This window comes from Rhyacophila brunnea, unplaced genomic scaffold (genome assembly GCF_057557595.1).
Source record: "Rhyacophila brunnea isolate RB1 unplaced genomic scaffold, BYU_Rbru_1.0 scaffold_67, whole genome shotgun sequence".
Classification (NCBI taxonomy): domain Eukaryota; kingdom Metazoa; phylum Arthropoda; class Insecta; order Trichoptera; family Rhyacophilidae; genus Rhyacophila; species Rhyacophila brunnea.
In genome coordinates, this window is record NW_028233336.1 from 150,974 (window position 1) to 171,760 (window position 20,787).

Here is a 20,787-nt window from a genome sequence, read left to right on the forward strand (position 1 = left end):
ATTTAAAGGCTCGAATGTATTTATTATTATAATTTTCAATTTTACATCCTTAGAAAATTTATCTTTTTCCTATATGTTTTAATGCCCGTGTTTTTATATCTTTTATCTTAAATGTAATTATTCCTTTAATATATGAAAAGTCGGTCTTTTATTTCTTATTTACACTCTAATTTTTCTAATTTCCACTTAGTTTTTTTAAATCATAAAATTACCGGAATGCAATACGAAACTAACATTTAACATCCCTTTAGTGATAATAGAACCCGATTTACGGGCACAATTATAAAATTAAATAAATTGATCGATGGGTTGAAATATACCAGGTTGATTTGGTAAGGTTTAATGCATTTCTTCGGCTCATATAAAAAAATGCCCAAAATATAAATATAAATAATTTGTATATCTCTTTTATATCTTTTAATGAGCAAAGTTTTTTTAAATCATTTGTGTTAGACTGTTCATTGATTAATATATTTGGTAGTGTTCATGAATTGAAGAAATTTCAAACTCGCAAATGCGTTATGTCAAAATATTAGTCTATAATTATGTATGTCAGATAGATTGAGGATCTATTTGTTTGATAAGCAAAATAATAACACTTGAAAGTAAAAATGTGAAATTCATATATCCATTCAACATATTTTTTATTTTGCTTTTTTTATCCAAATCAATTAAAAGACATACAAAAAGCGTTTAAAACATAGAGATGAAATAAAACTATATGAGTCTTCGGAGACCTTATTTTTCTCTATTTATTTTTTGCATTTCAGTTTAATTACCGAAATTTTTCTAAAATAGTTCATCAATCGTAATATTCATGTGTTTACATGATTAAACCTTTTTCAATTTATCACTTTATTTTATAACGACCAGTATTTAGAGTTTTCGTAGATAAATGAATAAATAGGATAAAAAATAAGTATTTCGATGAATGAATCCATTGTTTTTATTTTCAAAATTAAAATCCAAGAAAAAAAAACATGTATTCAAGGCATTATTTTACACCTAACCATGAATCTCCACATATTGATCAATTTTCTCAGATTTCTTAAATATCTCGGAAACTTTAACTCCGTTGGGTGCATTTGTTCGTGAAATATTTTCTAAATTTCTATAAAAATTAATGTAGTTCTTTTTGAAATCTCTTTCTTTACATATTTCGTCGCCAAATTCTTTTATTAATCTAAGAATAACACCGTTAGACCACCCGATTCCTATCTGAACTTCATATTCCCCATTTGCACCCTTTTTCTTCGAGTCTTCACAATCATATTTTTCATAAAATAGATTATTATTGCCTTTTTTATCGGTAGAATTCTTGACTATGTCATTATAAAAAGATTGTGCGACATGTAGTGCCATTTGTCTTAAGTTATTTTTAAGCAAAAATTCTATGAAAAATTGTTGGTGTGGAGCCCAAACATTTGGATAATCCCATTGTTGATCCTTGTTTTCCTTTTGACTTTTTGCATTACTCATTGTGTTTAAATCATATTCATCTGATAATGAAGTCGCTTTGGTATCAGTACTACCATTTTCAGGGTCTTCTCGTGAAGGGTCGAAATCAACATTTTTATCATGCCCACTCACGGGGATGCCTCCTTCATATCCAAATAACTCCTTTTTATAAAGATTGAGGATTTCGTAGATAGTTTTATCCCCAGGTGGTTTTATATCAACAATCATCGGCATAACGTTGGAAAAATAAAACCTAGTTTTCGTGTGGGTATTTTTCATGAAATTATAATCATACCAGGAATTTTCATCCCAAAGAACTGCATTTATTGCCGTTTTTCGTTCCTCTGCTTTTTCTTTATAATAATCAGATTTTTGTTTATCATCTAACTTTTCAAACATTTCTCCTAACAAAACTTCATTTTTGTACAAAATTGAATTTAAATCTACAGGTATAATATCATTTGTACAAATGGTATAGATATTTTCACCATCCCTAAAAAACCTTGATGAAAAATCCCATCCCGATTCAGCTGAGGATTTTAAATGAGAGAAAAGATCCTTTTCTATTTCCTTGACTTTATTTCGATATTTTGGATTGAAAACACCAGACTTAATCATTTCTTTAATCTCTGCAATTTCAGATTCATTTTAGATGTACTCGAATGCATCAATATTTTCTAATAATTTTTTCAAAGTGTCCATATCTTCTGTTAAAGATTCAGGCCTTGGATAATTTGATTCGACACAATATATGTTAAGCTTGTATTTTTTCTCTTCGTACTCAAATTCTTTGACTCTTTCCTCCATCCAGAACTTATATTCCGTTTCTAATGCCATTAAAATTCGAGGTAATTCATTTATGAATTCCTCCTTTCTTTTATATTTGAAGTAAAAATCATATATTATTTGTGTAAACATTGGTGGCTGTGATCTTTCCTTGTAATATTCTCTTGTTCCATTTGGAATAAATCCAATCTCTTCAATTAAATCCACAAAATTAAGAATGCTATTATAAACGGTTTTTTCCATTTCACAAGCAAGCATTCCATCATTTATCCAATAACTATCCCAATAGTAAATCTCTCGAAATCTTCCACCGGGAATAACAAACGGATGTTTTAGATAGATGAGGCTCGTTGTAAACCCCCTTTCATTCAGTTTGTCTTGTTTATTTTGTTTATATAATACTTTCCATAGTTGATTCAAGGATTTTACTAAATTCTTTAGTTCATCATTCTGCACATTTTCAAATTCAAAATTCTACATTTCTGTATCGGGAATTTCAGCCGGCTCAAAATCTTGGCCAGCCTTCAAAAAATTATCTGCTAAGAATTTATTAAAAAGTTCTACTGTTTTTGAACAAACACAATCTTTTTCATGACATTCATCACATTCTTTGTTTATATTGGAACAACGATCCCTATTTGGATTCTCTTCTACCGTTAATATTCTTGTATTGATATCATTGCTCGACTCGGGGCTGGCATCTTTGGTTTGTCTTATACTAGCTCGTTGAATATATTTTATTGGTATAACTTTTGGCATCAACAAATCAATCTCTAAATAACACATTTTTTCCACACCATTGATCAATTCTTCAGCGGCTTCTTTTTGTGATGTACTTGGTATTTTCGAAACTAGTTCTTTGAATTTGAAAGTTATTGTATCGAGATCATATTTGCATGCTGTATCAACAAATATCTTTGAATCTTCTTTCTGCATAAAGTACTGCATACAGAAAAGCATTGGCATGTATGTGTATTTAGAATCCGGTTTATTTTTTTCTTCTATCGACATTATGGGTCTTACTATCATTAATATATATAAAAACATTTTATTCTTCATAAAATCACAATTCTCTCTTTATATATTTTTTTACAATCTCCTTTTCCATAAATAAATGTATATCCACTTATCAATCAGAAAAATATTCTTTTGTGAATTTTACGAGAGATGGAAGTGTAAATCAATAATTTAAATAAAAAAGTTCGTATTTTATTCACTAATTAAATATTTTCATTCTAAAATTCAAAAAATAATTATAAAAAATTGCATAGTATAAATCCTTGAGTCTTCAAATAGTTCATTTATTTATTCGAATATGTGGGATTATGATTAGAATCCCGTTATCAATGAAATATAAACTTCAAAGTTCTTCAAATAGATTTATAAATCATAATACTTATAAAGGATTACGAATTCAAAAAAAAAAACTTTAAAATATGTTCATTTTATTGAACGAAATGATTTTATATCACCATTTTTTATATTAGTCTAGAGGCAGTTCGTGTAAAAAACTTAAACTCTGAAATTTATTCGTAAATCGTGTATAATGAGGCACTATAATGGTTTTTTTTATAGAAAATACATAAAGAAGTATAGTGAGAATTTAAAAAAAACCCACCTATTAAATTATACACATCTTCATATTTTCTGTTTTTGATTTTATCAATCGAACCAATGAAAAGAGTACAAATCACTACTTTGTATTTTTTGGGAAAAAATCCCCTTTTATATTGTGTTTTTGAGAATAAGTATTTAAATTATCATGACATATTCATTTAAAAAATAAAAAATATCTAGCCTTTCGTTATACCGCAATAGACTTAAATTTAAATCACAAAAAAATCATTCTTATAGATATAGTTTTTTTGTATAATGAGGTTTAATTTTCAAATATCTCAAATCTTGTAAAGAATCTATAACCGTAATTGGCTTGCTAGCATTTTTCTATAAATTTTCACCTTAGATCCATATCCTACAATTAGAAAATATGTTAATTTCAAATATAAAAGGCTATTGGTATGTCATTAAAAACGAGAAATAATAAATTATTCAAAGCTATTTTGTAGAAACGCGAAAAAGCTATACCCCGTAATATCTTTTTGCATATTTTTACCAACGAAAGTATAAAACCTTTATTAAAACACATAAATTGTAAATTAAATTAATAAAAAGCATTTTTTAATGCTTAAAGACGCTCCCTAAATCCCGCTGTGTCTTTTAAATTTAAATCTTTTTGACGTTTTCTATTTAATTCGCGCTGCCAAAAAAATTTAAGCATTATTTGTAATGTTTATCGAAACATCTACAGTCAAAATACGCCTTCGAAAAAAAGTAGAGAATCAAGCTAAAATATATCAAAAATGGTAAATTAAGGTATCCTATTCATAAATTCAAGCGAAAGCACGTAATTCTGTCGCTGACGTGGTTTACCGTTACATACACTCTGAAATAAATAATTTATACAGAATGAATATTAAAAGAAAAATTACACGTGTTGATTTTTTATAATCAACATAATCAACATAATCTTAATGATTCGAATAGAATATAAATTCAGTAAATTTACCCTTACATTTAAGTGTTACATATAGAGCATCCCTGTATATAACACGCTGGCATTTTAACTAAGCTACATATTTTTAAATGTTCATATTGCAATTTAAAACTTAAATAGTGTATCTATAACTTTTTTCTTTTAAATACAAACATATACAACTATCAGATATAAATATTCAAAAAAACAAATATTTGGTTTATGGTAAATAATCGTATTCGCTATAAAATATTCACGATATAATGATGTGTGTTGTAAATGTTTGTTTCATTCAAATAAAATGTCGAGTGTAAATGCTGTAGGAAAGAAATTCCGCCCACCTCCTCTTTTAATATAAATAAAGATATTAAAAATTGATTTTTTATAGAATTAAATACTCCTATTTACAGATGCAAAAAGATAATGGGGAAATATGACATGAAAGGTAAATTTTTGGGCTAAAAAATATCGCAAGTTGTATATAAGAGTTGAGGATTCCAACAGAAGCTCAAGCATACCAAAAAAATAATAGAATTGTGCTTGGCACGTGAATTTAAAAGTCATGAGGGAAGAAAATTGTAAAGACGATGAAATTAAAAGAATAATTTATTAAATGTGTTTTTTTAGAGGAATTTATAGTTTTGTTCGAGCTAAGAATAAAAAGCTAACTGGAAAAAAAAATATGTGAGTATACATGCAAATTACAGAAAAGCTTCAAATTTCATTTTAATTAACGTGAAATTCTTTATTAACTTGAATTTAAATCATGGATAAAATTAAATCCAAATTTTAAATATGTTTTATTGTGTCATTGCCATGTTTGGTATACTATAGAATAGTTTGTAATCATACAATTCTATTTTAAATGTTTAGAGGTAATTTATTTTCATAGCACCAGTTTTTGTGTTAAACTACAGAAATTCCGTCATTATATATTATTTGCGTTCTAAATAGATGATAACTAAAAATAACTTTGTTCATTGGGCCCATTCAGTAATTTTTTTAGTTAATCTACCAGTTCATCAGTAAGATATAGGAAAATTTGTTGATAAATTTGTAAGATTAAAAAACAACTAAGCATTAGACTACTAAATATATATAAGCATAATTTTTTTAATGCCGTGTTGCTCCTTTTAAAATAAAATTTATTATGGTATTGATTTTTAGTACGAGTTTAAAGTGCTAATTAGATAATCTAAGCACCAGATTTAAGTATACCGATTCCGACTTAAATCAAGAAGAAATTGCTAAAAAATTTGCCGCTTTAATAATTTACAGTAATTTTTATGTGTAGATGATAATTATATTTATTTGTAGATGAAGCTTATTTTAATTTATTTATGGGTTAAGTTTCTTTTTATCGATTTTATCTGTTTAGACGTGTTTAGCGTGTTGGGAATATTGCTCATCCTCTTGATGCGTCTTTTGACACCTTCCTCTGATCCATCTTCATCAACTGCTCTTCTTCTCTCAAATGAGATGAGTTCAAGTGTCTTGCGGAGTGTGAGAGCTTGCATGTATGCTTCTACTTCGTCCGGTATTTTTAACTCCTTAACATATTTTTTATGATATTTTGTGACCACCCCATCCCAAGTCATCACATATGGTATTATTTTATGTGTAGATGATAATTATATTTATGTAAAACGATAATTTCTGGAATATAATATTCGTATGTATTAATTATATAGCATATAAGGGGACTAAAGGATTATATAAGGATATTTAATATTATTCCAAAACCAAAATAAGTTTGCATTAATAATTTTTTGAACTAATACATTAATTTGTGGGATAAATACCCTTACCATTGACTGAAAAAATATATCGCTTATACAGTATAATTCCATCATTTTTACATAGAAACCGATTTTGGTTTAGATAAATGAAAGGGAAAAGCCTTTCTATGCCGTTTGATATTGAATATAATTTCTATTATTAGGTAAAAAGGATCCATTAATCCAAGAATTCCGATAAAATCACGGATTAAAGTTGAAACAAAAAATTCAGTTATGCGATCAGATATGTTTCATAGCATGCTATCTTTTTTATGTAAACACATGAGAAAGAATGAACATCATTTATTCTTAACAAGGTCGTTTTGGTTATGGTATGGAAGAGAAAAGCAAAAAATTCTTGTCTAACAATATTGGAAACATGAAAAAGAGATGTAAAATACGCTAAAGAAATATTTTATTGTTCTTTTATTTTTAATAAATATATTCTTATCGACAAATAGGCTCTAAAATATTATCATATATGATTGCTTTGTTTTTTTTCTTTATTTTTAAAGCATTCTATGTAAAAAATCAAGTAGCAATATTTATAAAATAAAATAATTAATTTAACATTATTCATTATATTTACTATCGATTATAGATATGCTAAATTAAACTTATTGCAATAAATTTGAACAAACAACAGGGGTTAGACTTCGCAAGTATATCAAAAATAGGTTTTATAAGAACATGTGTTTACATAAGAAAAAAATTATACCAGCAAAACCCTTCAGCTCATCATGTATTATTTTCTCTGTAAAGTCTATCATTTGTTATAGTTTTTTTTGATATATTATATTAAATCTTAATAAAATAGATATAATATGAATTTAGTAACTCTAGATTGTTTTTTTATTGATTTTTAGATAATTTTGTATGATATTTTCGTGAAGGATTTTAAAAATTGTTGGGTATGGTTCCTATGTAAATGGCTAGGTCAATTAAATATAAATTAATTATTATAAAATGAAAACAACTAGAATTTAATTATATCAAAATTAAAATATGTTTCATCGATTCTAATTAATTTTATTCCACATGCAAAGATAAATAACGAAAAATTCAAAAGTTTAACCCAGCAAAAATTGCAAAATGTCATAAAAAATGGAGTGAATATCTTATTATGTTTATTTAATTTATTGTATTTAAATAAATCTTAGAAAATTTACCGACATCTCTGTATGATAGCAGGGGATCTGGATATTTAGCATTTATTGTATCTAAAGGTATTTTTAAAAAAGCCCATCCCGAGATCTAAAGATATTTTACCGTAATTAGAGGCTTTTGGTTGAAAACGGAAGAATTTATAAACATCTTTATTGTTAGTTATAATCCTAATTTTTTAGAATTCTTTTTGTTTTATGATGAATATACATCCAACCGAATAAATGGAATGCTATCTCTGAAATATCCGTAATAAAGTGAAAATCAAAACAAGATTTGCTTTTTTATACATAATATATAATATGATTAAATTAACAGATATAATACACAAATATAAGCTTTTATTGGATTTAAAACCCTAGTTGATCAATGAATCTTTACATTTATATAAAAGTTGTATTTAATGCCATATGAATTGGTTCATTTAATACTTTAGATTGCTCTATCAAACATATTTGATTCAAAATTATCTCAGACTCTTCATCTTAACAACATTTCTCGATGATTTTCTTTCTTTCAATTTTTGCTATTCAAGTGTTTTTCTAAATTACATTGCTTGATATTTTTCTTCATTTTGTGCTACTAAGTTAATCCATACATAGATCTTACTTTAAATAAATGATTTTTGTCTTTTTAAACTTGCCTAAAGGTAGCCTACATAATTATTGGTGTATAAAATATCGAGAAACTGGTCTTTATCAAACTGTTTTCTCTGAGTTTCACCATTTTTTAAATTCAAATGGCAACTGTATCTACAAATGTCGAAGTATGAATTTAATTACAACTTTAAAATGTTACAAATAATTTTATTCCATCTAAATCCACCTTAAATTATTTAGAAGACCGTAAAAAAACAATATTTGGTGCTGAAAAATCAGAATATTTTTGAAATCTTAATATATTTTTTCTTTTCTGATTAAATGTGCATTTTATGGTATAAATTTTGTAAGTTATGAAATTTACACTAGTTACCGACTTATTTTCTATAAATAGTTTTATGGGATATTTATTAATGTTTACAGCGTCATGATATGGGATGTTTGAGGCCACAAAAACCAAAGTTGTTTAGAAAGAAGTCTATAATACTATGAAATCAATGGAATATATACAAGCATAGGATTAAAAAATATTTGAGAATTAATAAGCCCAATAAAAAAATGCTTGCACAGAATATTGAAAAGAGAATGTGATGCAAAAAAAAGTATTGATCTGATACATTCTTTAGCGCAATCTATATTTTTGATTCTACAAATACAAGAATGAAAGGTAAAATAACATCAATATACAAAATAACCGATCGGTGCCGATAAAATGCGATTTATATTTTTTGCATAAAAATAATAGTATAATGTCTATTATTTCTTATTTTTTGTTCTTTTTATTTCTGAGAAAATTAATATGTGATCAAAATTTTCTTAAGATGCTGGTGCGTCATCCCTCTCATAATTTTATAAATACCTTAATTTATTCATATAGCTCAAAAAATCTATCTTTATATGCTGTTCTTTAAGAGTTTGATTGGTGGATCCATTCGAAAATAAAATGTGTCTATTAACATTGCATATTTATCAATTCTACAACTAACGCATAGTAATACGATTTCCTATATAGTTTTTTTGTTTTTTTAATAAGTTATTCAATGTAAAAATTACTAAAATTATCATTAATGTGGTAATTGATTGATTTTCATTTTTAATTACGCATTTTTGGGTGCGTTTTTTATTTTTTAATTTATTTTTATTTAGCTATGAAAATACCGGAAAAAGTAACTTTTCATGCAAAACAATTCCATTCTAGACTTAACAAAATGCTCGACTAATTCCTTTGCCGGTTTTATTGGGGTGATTTAGGGTTTTTGACGTCTCAAAAATTTGTTAAGTGTACTTCTCGAAGGTGTATAAAGAAAGACAATATCTTTGGCTGTGTGTCATAAAATAAATCACACCAGCCAATAGTAAAAACATTATTTTCTATTAACTAACCATTTAATATGAAAAAATAAAGAGTACGACTATAATACTTAGGAGAACATTATTCAACAGAGACAACATCTTGAAAATGAATTTTTTTTCAAATATTACCGCTTGCCTAAAAATATTGTATCCGGGACCATCATTGAAATAGCAAATCAAAAATTGAAAACTGCAAAAACCACATTAGTCTGGACGGAAAAGAGGTTCTGCATAAAGAATAATTGATTAACACACCGGAAAATGTATGTACTTTACTTTATGGTATTAATTGTACATCTAATATAATTCGAAGTCCTATTTAACTTATTATTAAGCCAGTGTTTATGATATTTTTAGTTTGGTAGTGTAGTTATTCTATAATAAATGAATTTGGTTATACGCATTTTGCAACAAACCGCTACCGCACTTTTTTTTATATCTACCGAGACACAAATATATAATATTATGAAACAAATGTAGGGTTAAAATCCAATGTTTCAATGGGATATCGAAAAATAAACTAAATTGAGTTATTCTAGTGCTTAATCTACTTATAAGAAATCATAATCTCGACCCTAGAGGTTTTTAGTCGGAAATTTGAGGTCGTAACATATAAACGAGCTTTTTTGAATATTTTATGCAGAAAAAGTGTCTTCAAAAATTGGGTTTTATTAAATTATTTATTTGTTTTTTAAACAAAATCATTAGTATTTGAAAAATAAAAGTAATAGGAAAAGCAAGCCATTTTAATCAAGCCAGCTAATTTTTTCAATTACTATTTCTGTTTTTCAAAGATAACAATTAATTCGAGCTCACCATGTTAGAGGGTTTAAGGAGAATTTATTTAGTTTTTATAAATTTAAATGGGGTATTTGTAAAATAAGATATTTTTGATCAAGTAAAAAATTGTTATCAAAAACATACATTTAAATTCGAATTTACTTTTGGAAGTAAAAAATAATTTGAATTAAGACATATTTTGTGTTTTTTCTCTACTTTTACGGCCTCTAAGATGTAAACAATTCTATTAAAGCCTTTATAATATTTTTAAAAATATTTACTGTAATTTAAACCATACTTAGTCGCTTTACAAGATATAATTCTTTTTTATTTGTTAAAAAATTTGGTTTACATCTTTACGTATTTTTTTTAATATGAGAAATTAAATGAAAGAAGTATAAATTAATGTCTAATCTGTAGGTAATTTATTGTATATTTTTACACTATCATACTTAAATTAAAAAATTTAGTTTATTTGTAATTTACGACTTTATTGGTTTTTTCTAGAATAATATTTCAACCCTGTTATTTACCAGGGCGGAAAATGAATTGAATTCGGATATCACTAAACACAAAAAAATATTTTTGTGTAAAATTATCTATTAAAAATATTTTTACACGAATATTTTGACTTTAATTTTATACAAATAAACATAAGACATTGTAATGAAGCAAACAATGTAATCTGCGTCCATAGTTGAATATTTCATAAAAACCTAGTAAGACTGAGGCTATTAAATTCTGTTTGGCTCATGATATTATTTTATTATGCATAAAAAGACCATCAAATATTGTCAATTCCTATTATTACTACTATAACATGGTCATTTACTGCCAGAATTTTATTTCATATGCTAATTTATATTCGATTGAGAATGCAGATAGAAGTATTTTTATTTCAAATTATTCAGCATGCAAATTTTAATAATCACAAATTTTTCAATTGTGAAACCTTAATACGGTTCATTTAAATTTAAAAGCAAAAAAGTGAAAAGGAGAGTTTGAAAAATATTTCTGTTAAAATAACAATGTAGATAAACTCAATTATTAAGATAAAAAGGACAATATTAAAAGTAAATGATAGTTTAAGTGTATAAATTTAGAATAAGATCATATAAGAAATGTATATTATATTTTTTTGTGTAATTCATTGAACAATGACATATTTTTCCTAGGATTCTTTCCCGTTAATAAGAATTTTGACGTAGTAAGATGTGATAAATAAAAAGTGTTATGAAATGATGAAAATACAATTTCTTTGAAATACAGAAGCTGTTAATTCTTAAAAACCAGATTTTGGTTACGGCATCTAAATTCGAGGGTTATGGTGAATATTTTACAAGGAGTGGATATTTATAAAAAAATCTTGCTACAGCAGGAAAATAGAAAAATTAGTAATAGGAATGTGGTTAGTACACTTAAAAATATACCAAAGGGCGGTAAGGACGAATATAAGATTTTGGAATATTTTTATGAAGTTTTATAAATCTTTATTAACATATTTGTGTGTCAGTTTTCTAGATTTTAGTGCATTTTATAAAATTTTACTATTGTGAATGCAAAATTAAAGAAACCTTACAAGAGATTAAAATATAATTTATTAGTCTCGATCAACCAATTGAATCGATTGAATAAAAATAAAACATGAACCGGCTAGAAAAAGCTATAACTTAAAAATGAGTGCCAAATTTTTCTAGTTCAATTTAAGTATAGTATGCTTCGAAAACAGAATTTTTTTAATGGATTTTTTATAGGAAATTATTTCACTATGAAAATAATATCAAAAATGAATAAAAAAAGAATATAGCCTAAAATTTAATTTACAAGATATTTTTGAGGCTCTGTTCGTAAATATGTGAAAAATACAAACATGTTAAGCATTTTAATGGGTAAAATATAGAGAACAATAGGAATCAAATATAGAATTTTTATATTAAATCTGACTTTTATAGAGCAAAAAAAACTTCAGTCACCTAATTGTCGCTACTTTCTAAATTACGATGTCAATTTGAATTTTTAGGAATAATTAATATTTTCTTTTACGCTTCATTACATATAAAAATTTGTAAACAGTTTTCTGGTCGAATCAAACTTTGAACTTTATATATAAATATGTATAATATTTAAAAATTTTATAAATCTGTTTTTCTGAATTTTCCTGTTATTTGTATAAAATATATTCATAAACCGGATTTTTATGATAATTATAGTAGAAAGATGTTTTCGTTAGTATCTTGAATCTCCATTTTGATTATCCTGCCCTAATAGATAATTTTTTGATATAGTTACTCTTAGAATGCCTCACTTTGACGTGTGCATTAATTATTATTTCTTAACTTATACTGGTTTAGATTCTAGTAAATGCATTTTTTTTATTTCACTGATAAATAATTTTACGAATTTTTATACTTTTTAAGGCTATAAACACTTTTATTTTTATAGCCGAAACATATCGATTTTTTGTATCGAGCTTTTTATATGTTTCCTTCTACTTATTGTATCATGATGTTGCAATGATATTAGAATCAATTATATATTCTCAAAAAAAAATAAAGAAAACTATTTATGGTAATTTCATACTTATGTGCCTTTTTTCTTATATTCCTTGGGGCATTAAAAATCCTAAGTGTTTATTTGGCTGCGATACAATGCCTAAAAGCTTTGTTCTGATGATTTTAATCATATATAAATGCATAATTTTTGAATTTTCTCCTGATGGCGTCACTTTCTCTCAAGAGACGGAATATATAGAAATACAACATAGTCCAATTTTGTGTCCTCATTTATTTTTTGCGATTAAAAGATTTTTTATTATCATTTTTCAAAAATTACTATCCTTCCAATCCCTAGAATCTTATTTAGAGAAGTGCAAATAAGAAAAGGTGGAAAAAATTACTATTAAAAACAATAGTTAAACCTTAGCAGATTTTTTTAGAAAGTAAATTTTTTTGTATAACCTATTAAAATAGAAGAAAAATCGCGAGCAATGTAATTAAATATTACAAAAATAATTAATGTAGACAATAAAAAAAGCCCATATATTAGTGCGTTGTTTCTCGTGATTTTGCACAAAATTGAAATTATTTATCTATTTTTTACGGGTAAAAAAATTATATTGATTATTTCTTTTAATTTTATTCGTAACTAATATGATTCATACAACGCTAATTGAAATGGGGCGTGGGCGAGAAAAAAAAATTCAATCGATACTGGATCTCACTTAAATGTACCCCGCTCAAAAAATCACCGGACCATGGGTCCAAAAAATCGTAAATAGCGTGAGATACATTATGCAAAATAATGTGCATGTTTAGGTTGAAACTCTATATATGGTATTTCTGGAAAAACTGTGATTAACTTGCGGATCATTTTTACTACCTTGAAAGTATTTACATTTTTGCAAACTAAAACAATTAACATTTGAATCAGCATTTATATCTAGGAACTACGAGTGCAACGATTATATTATGTTTCAGGGATGTAACATAAAATATAAAAAATTCACTGAAGATTATGTTAAAAACCTTTATAATGCTTTTAAATTTCGTAAAATGTGACAAATTACTTTAACATTGTATATTTCACCAAGATAATTTCATGATCTGAATCACCTAATATATAAACCTTATGTTAACTTTTTAGAATGGTAAATAAGTAACAGAAAGAAAAATAAATACTATTTATATAACGTATAGACTTACTTGGATCGTAAATACCAGATTTAGTTTTTGATATGAAAATAACGGGGAAAAACATGTTATTTTAATACTTGTAGTCAGTCCAGCTGGATTTTTCAGATCTATTCAAAATGAGCAATCGAAAGCTAAAAATTATGATAAAAGTTAGTGAAATAGCTTAGATCTATTTTCCTAACTTCTTTGTTTTTGGTAAAATACTTGGTTGCTTATATACGATGATTATTATATAAATAATGATTGAACTTCAAATGTATTTTTACTGCTCTATTGAACATTTTTTCTGATTTATAATCCTTAGCGATGAGGTTTTTCAAATTCTATATAAATGAAAAAATATTAATAAGAGGCATATATTTTTTGAATCTGGGTAGGTGCTATATTCCATAATTTAAGAATTTTGCACGAAGTTAAAAACACGATGAAGCAATGTTTTTGAAAATACTGTCGATTTGTCTCTTTTATTGATATTTTTAGCGCGAATCTAAGAAAAATTCATGTCAGATATCTACATATATTTTCGGAAAGAGACTAGTGTTGGATTTCCCAATTTTCAACGTTTTTTTATGAATCTAAAAATATGATTAGACAAATAATCGCATGTATTTTCCACATCGAAGTTAGTGCTTTATTTTATATCTATTAAATTTAATTTTTAAAATATTATCTGTTCATCGGTAACGTTAAGAATATGTTTTAATTTCCGAGTGTAGAGTAGAATCCTAAATATATAAAATTACAATAACAAAATTAACCCATAAACAATTAAATATGACTTATAGGTTAATTTTCTATTATCAAATATATCTATTTAACATGTTCGGCTTATTAGTAATATTGCACAACACCTTGATACATCTTTTGACACCTTCGCCTGATCTATCTTCATCAACTGCTCCTCCTCTCTCAAATGAGATGAGTACAAGAATCTTGTAAGTGTGAGAGCTTGCATGTATGCTTCTACTTTGCCTAATATTTTATACTTCTTAACATTTTTTTTACAAAATTTTGTAACCAATCTATCCCAAGTCATTACATATAGCATACTTCTTGCTTTACATTTGTAAATTAAACCAATTTCATGCGCCAAGATGTCATACTTCCCATATTTTCATTCTCAACTTCTGTTAAGTCGTCAATTCTAGTTGTATCTATTTCAATCAACGTAATCTTCTTACATCAAATTCATAAAGGATCTTTATATGAGGCTTCAACCATTAATTGATCCATCAAGAAATAGAAATGTTCATTTATATGCATGATTAATTTAGAAAATATTTTTTTATGATCTACTGAAGATAAATTGATCGAGATATTTAGCTAAAATGATATTTCCGAAAAATTTAACACATTGTATATTTTTTTATATTATTTGATATATAATTTTTGTTTATGTTGATAAAATGAGATTATATGTAGATTAAACAGTCAATTTTGAAGTTTCTTGCCTGGAAAGCGATTATAGATAACATTATTCTTTTATTATAGGTAAGTACCATCTATCCGCGAAAATTCTCTCTTGATCAGACATTATATAAAATAGTCTCTCTATTAAATGCCTATCTTTTTAGACACCGGATAATAAAATTTAAAAGGCATATTTTTAATGGGATGGATCCAATTTCAATAGGGATTTATTTGTGGTTTATATTTCGACCGGTATTATTTATTCGATTTGTAATTTTTTTTATGAGTCAAATAAAATTTCCACTGCTAAATACATAAAATTTCACTATCTTTTGCAATCTTATCATCTTATAATTCTTCGTTTGTATATTTCCCCCTTTAACGTTAATTAATACATGGTTTTTCCTTTTATTCTATTGTTTAGAATATTTTTCAGAGTCACCTTGTATCTTGGCTCTAAGATATGCAATTGCATTATTATTTGTGTCGGACATGTCATTGCATTTTATGACTTATTATACTTTTATTGTTATGGATTTAACCATTAGTGATAATTTTAATAAAAACCAATTAATTATATAACACGATATCATATAAGGTACCTGAAGGAACTAGATGTCACTAATCAGGTTGAGGCATATATTCAAACCTTAGGATTGAGAAAAATCCTTGAATTAATAGGTCTTGAAAGAAGGAGGGGTATTGAAGAAGAAATTTGGAGAGGAGAAGATAGCCGAAACTATAAATACGCTGTGCGTACAGAGAATCAAGCAAGCTATGCCTGAAAACAAAAACTAAAATTAAGACTATAAATATGGCCCATAAATAATGAATTAATTTATTTAAATTAATTATATATAATTACGTTTAGGGTGGTATGGTATGGTGGTTTACAAGTCTGACCCCTAGGTCAGGGGTCGCGGGTTCCACTTCCACCCACCCCACTATTCTCCGATTTACTCATAAGAAAAATACTCAAGGGGGTGGCCAGTGAACCATAAAGCACTGACAAGCCATGAAAAATAGGAGGTTGCTGTGTAAGCCGTTGAACTGTGCCTTCAGTATGGAAAAAGAACCCACACCGTTCAGCAAGGATATAGGTAAGTGTAGAGTGTGGTTGTAGCTTGTATGCATTAGCGATGAAAAGTAGACATAATCACATTCCCTCCACATAATGATTGCCGCCTTTGAGAAAAGGCTTGATCCACGGTTTTTACGGGTGACAGAAGTACTGGTGGAGTCCCATAGAGAGACGCAGCAGTTAAGCAATAGTTCCTATTAAATAAAGCGAACCACATAAAAAGTAATAGAAGTAAAACATAAATAAATAAAGTAAATTCGATTAGAATTTCTATTAGTAGACCCTTAAAATGATGATATGATGATGATAATAATTATTGCATGCGCTTGTTGCCTATCTCAACAACAGACCACAACTTTTCTCGCCAGACTTTGTTACATTCCTTCTTTTTTGTATTTGCGTTTGGTTCGCTCTTTCTACTGAACCGACTGTCTCGGTGGTTAGAATTCCCATGGAATATTATACTTAAAACCAATATTCTTGTATTTGTATATTCCAGAACTCTAGTTTATTATCTGTAAGTATTTTAGTGGGTATTCCGTGCTTATCTAGTATGAATCTTATATTGCTTTTTCTATTGTTCCTCCACTCTTTTCTGTAATTTTTCTGGTTTCCATCTATTTGGTAAAGTAATCTATAGCGATAAATATATAAGAGCTGCTTGTGTCTTTGGGTATTCTACCAATTAAATTAATCACCCATTTTTCGTCGGGTATTTATGTTAGACCACTCTGTTTTTTGTGTTTCTTCTTGAATCCCGGCTTTACTGCATATTTCACATTTTTCTACAAAAATTAGACATCTTTATATGTACCACTTCAGTTGTGTTTTTTTCTTAGTGTAGAATTAGATGTTATTTGGCGACCCATGTTCTATTAAATTATGATATTGCCTTTCGATTTCCTCCTTTTCAGATGATTTTAGGATAACTTGTTTGGCGAGGTTTATTTTTTCTTTCTTGCTTGGTCTACTTAAGAAATTCGCTATATTCGATCGCCTTTATATATTAGTTTTTAGCTAATTCATGTAGTCTTAGTGCGATATTGATATTCTTCTATTTGTATTCATGGCTGTCTTGATATATTTTAGTGCTTTATGATCTGTTTTTCGTAAAAAGTGCTTTTCTCTTGATTAGTGATCAAATTTAAAATTTCTTTTTTCCCAGACCGATGTTTTTTTGTCTGTTGTAGGTTATAACTTGCTGTGCTTTGATAAACTTCTTACTCTAGAATGAAATATTTTTTATTCATTTGTCATCCAATTGTTATAACAAGGTTCCCATTGCTACATCAGAAGCTCCTTTTTTACGATAAATTCTTTTCCTATCGTGGTTAGGCTCATCTTTTATTGTCTCTATATCTTCTTCAGTTTCTTGAACCCTTATTCTGTCTCTTTTGACCATTCAATTTTCTTCTGACTCTTCATATCATTGCTTTTGGGTAAATCTATCAGAAGATATGCTATGGTCGCGTAACTTTGAATCAAATTGTTGCTGATGTTTGAATATCCTAATAATGAACGTATCTCTCATAGTGTATTTAGTTTTTTAAACTCTCTAATCGCTATGTTTTTTTTGTCAAGCTTTATTATTCTATTTGAAATTATATTTCCTAGAAACCTTACTTCTGTTTTAAAGAACTTGCTTTTCTGTTTGTTGGGAGACATTCTGCCGGTTTTAAAATTTCCTAGAATAACTTCTATATGTTTCTTGTGCTCTTCGGTGTTTTCCGCGAATACTATGATATCGTCTAGATACGAAATCGCGACTATAAAGTATTCCCTTTTTTAAATACAGTATATATAAATAATTGAAATATCATAGACGCTTTGAATATCTCAAAAGGCATTCTTGTATAATCAAAAAGCAAACCTTTTCGGTTAAAAGCTGTTTTCTCATCTTTTTTACATCTTAAGCGATTTGATGATATTCCGTAAACGCATTCATGGTACAAAGATCGTTTCTCTTGCTAGCTTATCAATGATTTCGTCGATTCTAGGCTGCGGATATGTGTTTTTCTTTGTTTTTTCATTTAGTGCCCTATAATCCACGCATAACCGAATTTTTTTCTATAATTCTGGTACTATCACAAAGGGCTTTTTGGGTTATGTAATACTCAGTTTTTTTTCGATAGCCGCATCTACTTTATTTTCTAGATTAACTCGGATTCTGTGGTTTATTTATTAGGTTGGTGCTTGTATTCCTGTATTAACTACGTCTATTTTAATTGTATATAGTCTATTCGGGGTGTAAGTTGTAAATATGCCGGAAAAGCCTTTCTTAATCTCCAGTTATAAGCCAAAAGATATTCTTCTTTATCATTGGCTGCACAAGAGCTGATTTATCCATATTTTTTGTCCCTTTTTATATATTTATATTAACTTAGCATTAACAATTCTGAATTCGTTATAATTTCCTGTGTAATAAGTGATATAGAATGCATTCTTGCTTCTGCTACAAAAGCCTTTTTAATTTACATTCATGATCGCGGATCTTATATGCTATATTGACTATTCAACCCCTAATTTTTATTTCTATATTTTTTTGCTGCTTTTGTTTATTGTTAGTTGGATGTATTTTAGCCTGCTTTTAATCAATATTCTCTGGTAATATCGTAATATCAGCTTCCGTATTAAGGAGTATTTGTGATTTTTTATTGTAGATATAGCCAAATTCGATGAAACTTTTTTCACTTGTTTTTTTAAAATTTGAATTTGTGCAGAAGAAATATATATTTGCTTCATTAGATTCGTTATTATATGTTTCGACCTTTTCAACCTTCTTCTTTTCTGCATAATTCTATCCTTTTTCTTTATATTTTTTTAACACCCATCATTCATCTTTTGCATGGTATTTTCCATGAATATTGCAGTGTTTATCTTATTTCTTGTTTCATGATATTCTTTTACTTTGTAATTTTTCATTTTCGTGCATGCACTTTGCAGCTATGATATTTTTGGATTTTATTTGTATAATCTTGTCAGCCTGTGCTCTCTGCGTCCAGCCATCTCTTTCATATTCTAATGTAATAACTTTCTCTACATACTTGCTGAAACTATAGAAGTTATGAGCGTTACCTGCTATATACAGAATGCGATTCTTATTTCCGGCTGGGGATCTCGGATGGCCCTGTCAATTAAAGCCTGAAGTGACAGAAACAGGCTATCAAATGGATAACCTGCTTCTCTCATCATCTCGAAGAACTTCTCCGACTCTGGGGTGCCATTTTACAGGAATTGGATGGGCTGTTTTAGGGATCTTTATTTTCTAAGGAAACGTTTGCCTAGTTGCTTAAGGATCTTTGATATATAGTTAGTTTTTAATCTCTCGCCTAGTCAAATGGTGTATTTATGAGCGCGGACTAGACTATTCGCCTAAAGGGCTTCTTATTTAGGTGCATAATGTCAGCATGAATTCGGTATTGGATATCTATGTTATGATATTCTCTTGAGGTTCTCCCCGAATGGAGGTACATGCAATGTAATATCTGCTGCTGTCCCGATGTCGTTTCGGTACTGTTAATTACATTGATCCATCGTCTTCTTTTATGGTACTATAATCATATATAATATACGACAATAATGATTTGGATAAATAGAAATCGGCCTGATTAAACGTTAATATAGCTATTGATATTTAATCTGATGCAAATTCAACACCAAGAAAATAACTTAATTTTAAACACACAAGCTAAATACATATTTTAAAAAAATACGGCTAAATGTAAGTTTTTATAATATCGAATATCTTCTTTTAATAGATGTGTTCAAATGTATATCTTATTCCTGCGCTAAATTTATAGTTTTAATTTTAATTTTTGTTCTCAGGCACAGCTTGCTTGATTCTCTGTACGCACGGCGTATTTCTACTTTCGGCTTTATTCTCCTCATCAAAGCCTTCTTCAATACCCCACATTCTTATCAGACCTATTAATTCAAAGGTTATTCACATTCCAAGGTTTGTATATATGCCTCAACCTGGTTTGTGAATCTAGTTCCTTCGGGCACCTTTTATGATATGTTCCCCACACCGTCCCATGTTTTAACATATGGGGTAATTTTTAACTTGTTGATGTAATCAAGTTATAATATTTAATTATAATAAATCAAGTCTCACTAAAATAAAATGACCTATATATTTAAATTATAACCCTGT

The 20,787-nt window shown here is 27.5% G+C and overlaps 1 protein-coding gene across 1 annotated transcript in view; it reads left to right on the forward strand.

Annotated features, from left to right (window-relative positions):
• Positions 1-5,200: 5,200 nt before the first annotated feature.
• Positions 5,201-20,787, forward strand: part of LOC147065018 (uncharacterized) — a 93,969-nt gene continuing 78,382 nt past the window's right edge. Inside the window, exon 1 of the mRNA XM_085957352.1 lies at positions 5,201-5,222. Within this exon, the coding sequence (XP_085813478.1) occupies positions 5,201-5,222 (22 nt within the window). The remainder of the gene's footprint in view (positions 5,223-20,787) is intronic.